General features: G+C 33.5%; 1 protein-coding gene across 4 annotated transcripts; it reads left to right on the forward strand.

Moving 5' to 3' along the window:
- The first annotated feature begins 1,759 nt into the window (after positions 1–1,759).
- LOC120772442 (UDP-glucosyltransferase 2-like) lies at positions 1,760–8,301 on the forward strand. 4 transcript variants are annotated; one of them, XM_040101060.1, is made up of 8 exons: positions 1,760–2,100; positions 2,182–2,271; positions 2,323–2,399; positions 3,948–4,213; positions 6,025–6,242; positions 6,330–6,482; positions 6,545–7,183; positions 7,241–7,517. In XM_040101060.1, exons 4-8 carry the CDS (start codon positions 3,950–3,952, stop codon positions 7,515–7,517), a joined length of 1,551 nt encoding a protein of 516 aa, XP_039956994.1. In that variant the 5' UTR covers positions 1,760–2,100; positions 2,182–2,271; positions 2,323–2,399; positions 3,948–3,949. The 4 variants fall into 4 exon arrangements, with proteins under 4 accessions (XP_039956994.1, XP_039956993.1, XP_039956996.1 ...); XM_040101059.1 differs by lacking the exons at positions 2,182–2,271; positions 2,323–2,399 and having other exon boundaries at positions 1,762–2,100; XM_040101062.1 differs by lacking the exons at positions 1,760–2,100; positions 2,182–2,271; positions 2,323–2,399 and adding an exon at positions 2,657–2,699.
- The last annotated feature ends 4,199 nt before the right edge of the window (positions 8,302–12,500 follow it).

Consider the following 12,500-nt stretch of genomic DNA (forward strand, 5'->3'; position numbering starts at 1 on the left):
GCACATGTGTGCCTAGTAACGCCAAAAACGCTAGAATACGTGACCAACTTGCACCAGCCACTTTTCTAACCCAAAGTAATGCAGGAAGAGAGTAGTCCTTTTTATAGAAAAAAATATAAAACACGTGTGCTACCGAGAGAGAGTTGTTAAGGACTATAAAACAAAGAAAAGCAGCCTACCTAGGACACATTATGAGGCACTCTAAGCATAAGCTCCTACAAATAATTATCCAAGGAAAAATCGAAGGAAAACGGGGTATTGGCCGTAAACAACTTTCGTGGTTTCGAAACATTCGACAATGGACAGGAATCCAGAACATTGGCAACCTTATAGATGTGGCGAGAGATAGAGAGAAATATGCTGCGATAATTCAAAATCTGTGATATTTTTATTTTTTTTTCTTTCAATATACAATATATAGTATATATTTAACATGTAAACAATACATTATTATATTAATATTAAGCTTATTAATATTGTACATATTATTAAATGTTATATGATCACCAATATTCGAATACGAATTGGCAAATAAAGAAGAAAGAAGTGCTACCGAGACACATTTTAACTAAAAATAAAATTGTTAATAAAAAAATTAAGAGACTTTGTTGGAGAAATTGTATATATATTTTGAGAAAAAGATGTCCAAAAAAATTTAAATAAAAAGCAAAATTAATTTAATTATTAATTAATATTTATTTTGACGCCTTCAAAGTAATCCCCAGATGTAATACACTTATGCCAACGATTTTTCCAGCCCTCGAAACGCTTTTCATAAGCACCTTTTGGGATGGCCTCCAGTGAATTTCGTTTTATCTCCCCGATCGACTGAAATCTGGTGCCACGAAGCACCAATTTCAGTTTGAAGAATAAGAAAAATTGACACGGAGCCAAATCTGGTGAATACGGTGGTTGATCGATGGTATTCATTGCGTTTTGGCTTTAAATTCGGTCACAATCGTGGCTCGATGCGACGGTGCATTATCATCGTGTAAAATCCATGAATTCTTCTTCCACAATTCCCTCTTTTTTGGACGGATGTTCTCACGCAAACGGCTCAATACGGTCAAACAGAATTCCTTGTTGACCGTCTGTCCCTTCGGAGCAAATTCATGATGTACCTATCCACGAATATCGAAAAAATTATGAACATGATCTTGATTTTTGAGCGGATTTGGCGTGAGTTTTTTGGTGTCGGATAGTTTTTTTCCTCCTTTCTGATGATTGTTGACTTGTTTGCATGTCAAATGCTCTCCACAAAAGTGGGATCGGAGCTAGCACGATCAAGCATGTCCAAAGAGATCTGTTTACGGTATTTTTTTTTGGAAAAAAAAATCAGCATTATCGGAACAAGTCGAGCAAGAAAGCGTTTCATACCCAAAATATTCACCAAAACTAAGTATCTGAACGGACTCGCGAGATATGTCGAACTCTCTGGCTATTTTTCTAACACTTGGCCGACAATTTTAAGACACCATATATTTCGCTTATTTAATATTTTCATCAGTTGAAGACGTCGAAGGTCGTCCAGAACGAGGCATGTCTTTAACGATCTCTCGACCGTCTTTGAAGGCTTTGTACCACTCGTGGGCTTGTGTTTTTGATAAAACTGCATCAATTTCCGGGTGCTTTTTGTCACAATGTATATAAAGCTTATAGCACTTATAACAATTATTAGTTCAATTCAAAACTATGCCTGTTTTGACAAATTGACGACAACTACTAAGCAACTCGTTACTCTCACTGCTGGGTAAATATATATATGTATGTATATATTGTTTGTGTGTATATATATACTATATATTGTGTTTGTAAGCGCAGCTAGTAGGAAATTGTTTATAGGCATATTTGAGTGCGCTTACAAATATTGTTTGCCGGCACCGTCTTGACTTGGTCAGTCGGAGAAGACAGCTGCAGCAATTCGGTTCGTTTGGGTTGCAGCAATTTTTTAAGTCGTGATCTCATTTTAATTTTTTTTCCACAAATCATTTGATTTCTAATTTGTGAAAAACGTGTGTGTTTGCTGTGGACGCAAGAATTATACTTATAAATATATACATATAAATAATCGGCCGTGTTAATTTGCATTAAAGAGAACTGGTGAGTGAAATATTGCCTGCATGCAATTAAAATAACTTTAGATACAATTTTGATATAAATGTAAAATAATATACTCGCCAGCCAAAGCCGAAATGCGAATAAGTAGCGATTGTTTGTAGGCGCTGCAGTGATTTTGCTTCATCTTCCTAGGGAACCATTTGTGTACTATATGTATGTACTTTCTATTTTGCTCTTGACATTGTTCACATGTATTTTTGGTAGAATTTCAATCTGGCCGTCCAGCCGTTCCGATTGCGAAACGTAGAAACCTCTCGCTCCCAGTCGACTATAAAAGTCCGGTGAGTGAGTTGCTCTCTCATAACCAACGACAGGAGAGTTGATCGTCTCTTAATCTCTGCTTTCACTGTTTGTTGATCACTTGTAATCAAATAAATAACGTTACATCATTGTTTACATTTGTTGTTTTTTTATATAATCGAAATGAAAAGTCATCACTTGTGTTTAATTAGAATGAAAGCTAATAAAAAAACATTTATTGTAATTAACTCATGTATTTTCCACAATATTTTTGATTTTGAATTATTATTTAATTGCGCATCAACTCAACACATTTCACTCTTTGTAATTAAGAAGATGAGGTAAATTTTTGGTTTAAGGAAATTTTCTAAATATTTTTTTATTATTTCAAATGTTTCAGAATTTATTGATTTATAATATAAAGCGTTTTTGGTAAATTAAAAATTTTGTAAATTAATTTTTAATATTACGATATATTACATGTTACTTGTTGTTGTTGTAGTGGCAGAAAATATTTTTGAAGTAATCTTTGTATTTAATTAAATATTTATTATAAATATAATTTATTTTTTTTTTTTTAATATAATACCAGTTACTGAATTTTTTAATTTAATGGTTATACAATTTTGTTAAATTTTTGCACTATTTTTTAAATATTTTATTATAATTTTAAAATTATTTATTTAACCCATTTTAAAAAATGGTTCATAAATTTATTAAGTAACTATTTTTAAATACTTTTTGTTAATTTAAAAATCATAATTTTTATAATTAAAAGAAAAAATAAAAATATTGAAAAATTTGTTAAATTTATTAATAAAATTAATTTTTATGAATTAAAAAAAATATGATTACAAAATGTATAATTTTAAAGTATTTTATAAATACATATTATATTTTATAAATTTTAAAATTCTATAAAAATAAATTTTACGAATTAAAAAAAATATTATTATTCAAAAGGTATTTTTTTTATTATTTTATAAATATGTATTATATTTTACTGTTTTTAAAATTTTATTTAAAAAAATTCAAATTTTTGTTTTATTTATTAAATAAATTTGTTTATAATTTTAAAAATTTTCATTTAACCCGTTTTTAAAAAAATTTGTGAAACTCATTAATTAGAGTAGGTATTTTGTTAATATATATTTTTTTTGATTCAAAAATAACAATTTTTATGACAAAAAAAATTTTAACCAAAAAACGAATTGTTTAAATAGAATTTTTAAATAAAATTATTACAAAAATTGCTGTTTTTTTATTTTATAAATTAAAGAATTTTAAATTAAACAAAATGCATAATTTTAAAATAATTTTTTTATTTATATTATAGTTTTCTTATTTAAATTACAAGTGTTTATAATTTATTTATTTTTTTTTAATGTAGTTTTTCTACATGTAGTTTATTTGATCATATTTTTAAGCAACCTAAATCACTTTTTATATTAAAACGTATAATAATTTTATATATAAAATCTTGAAACATTTTTTTTATTTATTTATCCTTATAACTCAATTAATACGTTTTTTTCTTTCATTAAATATAAAAAAATCTATTTTTCTTTCTACGTTAATTCTTCCCATAGCGATGGCGGAACCTTCGCCCGGCCACTTGTTGCTGTTGCTTGGCCTTTGTTGCACACTGGTACAAGCCAGTTACCCACTCAAAATACTAGGTTTATTTCCACACCCAGGCATTAGTCACTTCCACTTCTTCCACCCCGTTATGCGGGGCTTGGCCGAGAAGGGTCATGATGTTACGGTGTTAAGCCATTTTCCCGATAAAAATCCACCGCCAGGATACAAAGATCTGTCATTAACAGGCGATTTGTTGGATTCCGTAGACGTGCAGGTAAGTCAAAGAGAAAGCTTACTTGAATGAATGAGAAACCAGTTTTCCCCGCACGAGAAACAGTCTTTAATTGCTTACTAATGATGACAGTGCAAAATTTCCGTAATAAAGGTTGTTTTGTATATTTTTGAGATTCTCTTTTGTATGTAGCTTCTGATCTTTTAATGGCTATACTATAGTCTTTCTCCGCCCAACAAACTTCGTTGAGTAGATGTCGCAAAAGAGAGACCTGACAACGCAGCTGAGAACCCTGCATATTCATCAAAAGCTTCATTACAAACATATTCAAAAAAGCTTCCGATACTTGGATATATGACTATTAAGACTTAGCTGTCCAACAATCTGGCGAATATCACTCGAAAAACGAGCCGAAATCGAAAAAACCAAAATTTGCTGAAAGCGCCGATGGGATGACCTCCCACTCTTTGACATTTTTTTTTGAAGATTATCTCTCTCGCGGCTACATCTCAGATGGTCTATCCGTTGAGTCCAAGCATTCGAGCTCAAGCATTTCGAATGGTAACTGGTTCCAAGGCCTGCTTTGAAGCGGGATGTCCGCATAGACTTCAGACTTTACATATCCCCACAGGAAAAAGTCTAGCCCTGTGATACCACACGATCTTGGTGGTCAATAGACCGGCATAAAACGTGAAATTATCTACTCACCGAAGTATTATCTCAATAAATCCATTGATGCGATATGTGGGAAGTGACGAAATCTTGTTGAAACTAAATGTCGTCGAGATCACGAGCTTCAATTTCAGACATCAAATAGTCGGGTATCATTGAAAATTACGTTCTCACCAGCATCATTTTTGAAGAAATATCGACCGATGATTCCACCGGCCCACAAACCACACCACTTTCACTTTCATACGTCAGTCCGAGTTACTGCGAACGGAGACGAATCGACTCTTCACGGTCTTCGTGTACACTCTCAGCTACGGTTGCTATATTTTCTTCACTACGGGCTGGACGTGGTCTATTCGGTCGAATATTATCCAATAATGAATGCTGGGTCTCAAGCTGATGGTGTTGGAATAGTACGATTATGTTGACCATAAGTTGAGCGAAGCGCGCGAAACACATTTTTTTACAGAACGTGAATTTTCGTAATAAAGTTGAGCGATTCTTAAACGTTGTTCAGGCGTAAGTCTTTCTATGATGAAATGCTAAACAATACTGAGCAAAAATAATATGACAGCTTGACACGACTCACGCATGATCTGTCAAAAAAGGCTATTGGAAAAGGCACCTTGGATTACCCGTTATAACAAGTGTATTAAAAATTAGACTAAGCGTAGTTAGTCCGAGTCAAAATTGATCATTGCCACTTATAAGCAAGTATTGGAATTATTAAATTGATTTCAGAAAGTCGATTGAATAGCATAATCAGCGTGAGAGGTCTTTAAATTGGGAAGAACTGGACTCTTTTGGCCTGGACATATATACATACATACTTATGTACGTCCTAAACGAACAATCAGTCGATTAAGTGTAACACCGATTGTTGCAGAAAATTGAATTCGTTCCTGAGATATAGGTTTTCACCCAAAGGTGAGCGGAACTACGTCCGTTGCCCAAATTTGGTATTGGCTTCTATAAAACTCATTCATACTGTCTCGAGTGTGCTTTTGAAGGAGTGTTTGCGGAGAATTTTTAAAATCTAGATGTTTTTCTCTCACGATAAAGGTGAATACCGAAGTTCGGGTTTTTGTGACTAAAAAAAATGAGAAATTATTAATGAAACCAACGTACTCACATCTTATGTTTGCAGTTGTTTAGCTTTAATATGATTCTTTATGTTTCAGTACTTCGAAGCGCAACACTTCTACAATCGCTTCATGGAATTTTATATGCTTAACCACTTTGGGAAGAACGACTGCAATGCCACGTTGCATTCCGAAGCTTTGGCACAGGTATTGCGAGAGCGGCAACATTACGATGTGGTCATCATTGAGCGATTCAATAGCGATTGCATGGCAGCGGTGGCGCATCAACTCAATGCGCCATTTATAGGGATGGTCAGGTGAGCAAAGTTTCTTTTTATATTTTAACTAAAAGATCGCCAATTGAATTTATAATAATTGATTATTTGAAAAACCTAAATTTGTAGTTCTGCTATGTTGCCTTGGCATTACGAACGCGTGGGCGTGCCCATGGTGACCTCAGTTATGCCAACATTATTTTTGGGAGAATCCGAGGACATGACATTCGGCGCTCGTCTTGCCAACTGGTTCACCCATCACGCCATGCGATTCCTTTACGAGTGAGTATCAACTATTAACTGGGTTGAAATAATACTTTTATAAATAAGCAATGAATTACCAGTAATTTCAACACGCCCGCTATCGATGGCATGGTACGCGAAAAATTCGGACCAAATACCCCCTCGGTTGGCGAATTGGCGAAGAAAACATCAATGTTATTCGTCAATCAGCATTTCTCATTGAGCGGTGTCAAACCGTTGCCACCGTCCGTTCTCGATCTCGGCGGCATGCACATACAGAAGTCCAAGCCGCTCGATGCCGAGCTGCAAAAGTTCATCGATGGTGCCGAACATGGTGTGGTCTTCATTAGTTGGGGTTCTATGCTACGCGCCGACACTTTGCCGCCCGCTAAACGTGAGGCTATCGTACGTGCTGTGAAGCAACTCAAACAACGGGTGATTTGGAAATGGGAAAACACCACCCTGGAGGACAAGCCGGATAATCTGTATATTAGCAAGTGGTTGCCACAACGTGATATACTCTGTCATCCGAATGTAAAGGCGTTCTTATCGCATGGCGGTCTTATGGGTACTTCGGAGGCGGCTTACTGTGGTGTACCAGTAGTGGTCACACCCATGTTTGCTGATCAGTTTTTGAATTCAGCGGCGTTACAATACCGTGGTATGGGTGTGGAGATGAAATATCACGATATCACTGAGAATACAGTTCTGAGCTCGATAAGAGAGGTGTTAAAGAAAGAGTAAGTGAAATGAGTGCTAGAGAGAGGGTGCTGTTTTCTATATTTTTCTTTTTGCAGATATATGGATAACGCCAAAGCGGTTTCGTCCTCCTACAAAAATCGTCCGCAGAGCGCACTCGAGACTGCCATCTGGTGGGTGGAATATGTCGGCAAAACCAAGGGTGCGCCACTCATTAAAGCTCACGCCGTGCATGTATCACGCTTCGTTTACCACTCATGGGATATTTATCTATTCCTTGTGGCCATTTTATTGATATCGGTTGTGAGCTGGACCTTTATATGCACTAGGCTGTGGTCGCGGCGTCCAAAGGCCGTTAAACAAAAGTCAAATTGAACAATGAGGTGAGGATTTCAGATGGAGAGAATTAGTTCAATAAAATTTAGATAAGAAATTTTAATTTGAGCACTTTATGTGTTCTCTCAAATACATTAGTTAACTAGTAGCTATAATTCATAACTGATTTTAATCAATTAATTCATGTAGCCATCACAATTAGCGTAATTTAGTTCAAAAGGAGCGTGAAAGAAGAGATAAAAATTTAAAAATTAATAAGTAAATCAACATAAAATCCAATTTGTTTAAATATAGTTAAATTAAAAAAGTAAATAAATAAAAATTATTCACAAAAAAATTCGCGAAAAATCATTTATTTTTACCGAAAGCACTACAAAAATTATCCCTGATTTGAGAAAAAAATGTCGTTATTTTTACATAAAGAGTCACTTTCAAATAGAGAGTTGCTATAAAACTTCGAGAGGTAACAAAAAATATGTATGGTCCTTTTTTATAAAAAAAATAATAATTTACCTGTTAACTGTTATTTTATTAAAAGTTATAGTCTATATAATTAAATGATGTATGTATATATGTATGTAGAAGTATCCATACCTGTAATTAGAAAGAAATTGTATTAAAAAGTTGTTACAGAGTACACTTTCACAAATAATTCTAGTTTTGAAAGGTATATTCCATTAGTTTTGAACAATAAATGCCACAATTTTAAAACGATGAAAGACGAGGCGGCCGTATGCGGAAATGATTATAATATTGGATAGTCTAAAAAGTCTTTTCGTATTTCTAACTTTAACTTATTATATTTTATATTTATAATGAACTTTAATGAACTAAATATGTACCATTTTCATTTCGGCAGGTAACTGGCGAATGACACGCGTGATGTTTTACTCCTAGGTCTGAATCGAAGCGGGATTGTCCGCATAGATCGTGAGCTATCACACCGTTAGAATTATTCCTGCGGGGTTATGTAAAGTCTAAAGTCTATACGGTCAATTCAGCCTTGGAATAAAACATCACGCGTGCCAGTTACCAGTCGAAATGTTCGAACAAATTATCGAAAATTGGATTCAAGGGATGGACCATCTAAGACCAACATTTGAAAGAGATAATCTTCAAAAAATAAATGCCAAAGAATGTTCTTTCGAATGGTAATATACATTCTCCATTAAATTTGAAGTTTCTGTGTTTTTCTACAAAAAAAAAAACAGGAACCTAAAAATTGATCACCCTTTACAAACTATCGAATTATGAAAGAATCGAGGCACAGCGAGTAACGAAAAACTACACAAAGAGAAGATTAATTGATTAAAAAGGCCATCCAAACTGATCTCAAAGGCTCTTTCAATCAAATACAGAAGCAGTTTTGTTTGCCAGTTAGCCCACAAACATAAAAGACGAGCTTTTGAGACCTGCTTGTTATGCCGGTAGTAGTAGGTGTCATGAATTCAGATATTATAAACAGATTCGAAACAGAATTTGTATCGGTTTCGGGCGTCACGAAAACCAAGTTTTTGGAAAAAAAATCCAGATATTTAAAGATATTAACTTAACAAAACGTAATTTAACACCCAAAAGTATTTATTCATTCGATAAATGTTATCTCTTAAAATCTTCCTTTAATTCGGAACTTATTAAAAACTTTAATAGGATTGCTTCCAAATGTACTCATTTGCAAATTTAATCACATTAGTAAACAGCTGCTTCGAATATTGGTTTTGCGTATGTTGGAAAAGACGAAAATCTAATCAGATTCTGTGACACCATTAAAATCAGAATTGGTTTGCAATTCTGACATCTAACAACACCCCTGAATATGTCGTGTCTTCTCGAGACGATGTCAAGTGGCTTGGAAATAGATATAATTAAGTTCGTGTACTTTTGGTCATGAATAGAACGTTCAATACTGACTTCTAAAGCTTTTCAAGACACTGGCTTATTGCTAAACACCAATGACTTCAAATAATTCCACCAGAAATAGTCTAATGGTATTAAATCACAATTTCATGGTGACCATTTGAAGTTACGATTTCGATAATCGAAACTCCAAACTTTTCTATAATAATTCGGTTGTTGCACGTGCCGTGTGGCACGTAGCTTCGCTTTGTTAGGACCAGATGTTGTCAAGATTAACTTTTCCAATTGCGGCCAAAAACAAGTTGGCTTTCATCGATCTATACCGTTTTCCATTGACATCAACGCTGCCACCAACTTCCTTTAGTAGTAGTAGTAGTATGTAGTAGTACGATGATTCAACCAGATCAAAAACCACAACAAACTGTCCGAACTGTCAATTTAGGGGTATGTAATGGCTGTTCATGAATAATTTGCGGATTTACTTCGACCAGAATCGACAGTTGTTATTTTTAAGAAATCATATCACTCTTATTGAAAAACCCTGTACACTTTTTTCACGTATAGATTGTCAAATAAGCATACTGCCACCGCCTGGTTTAGTGTGTGCTGTGGAATATATAATTTCCTATCCAAAACTTAGAACAATCTGTAGCTCGACAATATTTTTCCTGTTATATATCGCACACTTATTACAAAAGAGTCAGAACTCAAAAAATTTCAAAATCTTAATTTTTCGATATTTCAATTCGTAATAAACTTATGGTATCTAAGTTTTCAAGAAATACCAAAAATTTAGTTAAAAAAATATATGAGGCAACGTAGGTAAGATGTAGATGTAAACAAATAAATGTCAACAAAACTTAAACAGCTGATTTTACGAGACCGCTCAGTGCGCCCGAGAGACATAAAACAATTCGAAAGTATGATATCAAAGAAAGAGAGTTTCTTTTCTCTATACAGTTTATATGATTTCAAAAGAGAATGTTAAACCGAAAGGCTTATACATACATACATATATACATATATACATATATACACATAAAGAAATTTGTAAGTTTTATACTCTCAAAACGCAGAATATCTCAAACATACAATATGAAAATATGAATTAATATAAAATTATTTGTGCATAAATTATATAAAATAACATTTATTTAGTTGTTGCAAAATGTGCAACTATGCACCCTTGGTGTCTACTTACCTGGAAAAGAAGAAGTATTGTAACGCAACTGCTATAAATATTGCACAAACATAATTATTGAACGCTGAAAAACAAATTACGAAGGATAAACGCTCCTTATTGTTTATTGAATTGTTTAATTCTGCTGGAAACCACAACTAAAATATTAAAAACAGATTTCACACCGTCTCAATGCAATTGCACAACTCGTTAAATAGAAAACATGGATTAAAATTTTAAAACATATTATGGAAATTTAATTTAAAAATAAAGATCCACAAAATGGCATTTTAATTTTTAATAAATTTAAACGTTTATTTTTTATGTTAATTTTGGCGAAATGAACATCGCGGATTCACGTGAGATACGTTTTGTTATTGTTTTATATGTTGACCGTTGCGAGCGGCGCTCATAAACCGTTTATTATTTTGATGCAAACGTTTTTTTTTCCTCTACTCTCTTTTCTAATAAGTTGAACACTGCGCTTACAGCTGATTTTGCTTGGCCACTTTGTTTTTATTATTTCATGGCGTTGTTGTTGGCGCTGCTATGCAGGAAAAAATGATAGCGAACGTATGCGAATGCACAAGTGAAAAGAAAATTGCAATACATCGATTTTTCACCGCCGATTTACAAAAAAACTTATTGTTACTTTACTCCAAGCTTTTCTAAAAATTTTAAAATATTAACAACTAAAAACTATTTAGCTATCTCATTAGGATTTTTGTGTATAAAATACTGCATTTAAAGCTGCAAAATACTTCAAGTAGCCACAACACATACACCGGTGCATCACGAAGAGCCTTCATGGGCGACGAGGCACCTAATTGATTTTTCTTTAAATTTTTCCGAAAGCTTTTTCAACGCTGATAATAACGGTTTGATCGATTAAACATTTTGTCAGTTATCATTTTACTCAAAAAGGCAGCTAACTTTCCAAAACTAAAGAATTGTTACCCCTGGAAGAAATTTTTTTTGCATTATCACACAATCTCTAAGCCTATTTCGATGCACCGCTTTCCAAGCGTTTCACCTTCTATACAATAAAGATTGTTAAATTAAGCAAGTTACACTGTAATTAACGCACACTATGCCATTCTGCTTCTGCCGTAGTGCCTTCAACAAAACCTAGACGATGTGCAACCTGCAGCCCTAGCGCTCATGCTACGTACTGTGCTCACTGTTACACATATGATTTTCCTTTGCACAACTGCACACAAAATTCAACTTTAATGTTTTATTGTTAATTTTATTTCTTTTCCACCAAATTTCAATTAACTTCACAAAACCACTTGATAAATTCCCGACTAACCAACCAACCAACGACGCTCGCAATTTTTATGCAAAACAATTCTTTCCAATTCGATTTCAGCCGGCGTACTATGGTTTGCAAAAATCAATTCTCTAGCAGCTGGCAATGCCGTTGGTAAGAGTAGAGAGTGGTGAGAATCTTGAAATGTGTGTAGCATGTTGCCGTATTTAATTTGTGTTCATTGAAACGCTGTAGTATTTTGGCAACAGAATTAAAGCAAGACTTACCTCAAGTCGACACGAAACAAAGTACATATATAAATATGTACATTTCGCTAAAATATATACAAGTATGTAAACAAGCACAAATGAATTAAAATAATTTGAAGTAATATATTTCACCACTAACATTGTTATGAACTCACCACTTGTGTGTAATAATTTCTCCACTTGTTTTTAACAAACAAATTCGAATTTTTGAAATCATTTTCGTTTAATTTCTGTAATTAACTAAAATTCATTTGCCCTATATAAAACGATAAATATTAACTTTTCACCGATGTGATTACTTGAAAAATTACGGAGAATTTATAAGATTGCACTCAGTGCAATGGTAAAATGATTTTAGGGAACTAGACAGTGACCTAAAGTGAAAAGATTTAACTATTTAATAAGCAGTTACCTAAACAACATCAGCAAACATAAATAATGTATAGATATTACTAAAAAACTAA

This window comes from Bactrocera tryoni, chromosome 3, assembly GCF_016617805.1.
Source record: "Bactrocera tryoni isolate S06 chromosome 3, CSIRO_BtryS06_freeze2, whole genome shotgun sequence".
NCBI lineage: Eukaryota > Metazoa > Arthropoda > Insecta > Diptera > Tephritidae > Bactrocera > Bactrocera tryoni.

Bases quoted from the DNA above. Each gene is read 5' to 3' on its own strand.
- LOC120772442 (XM_040101060.1), top strand. From the start codon at position 3,950: ATGGCGGAACCTTCGCCCGGCCACTTGTTGCTGTTGCTTGGCCTTTGT. The intron at 4,214-6,024 runs GTAAGTCAAAGA...TTTATGTTTCAG, and splicing joins TGGATTCCGTAGACGTGCAG to TACTTCGAAGCGCAACACTT. The intron at 6,243-6,329 runs GTGAGCAAAGTT...CTAAATTTGTAG, and splicing joins CCATTTATAGGGATGGTCAG to TTCTGCTATGTTGCCTTGGC.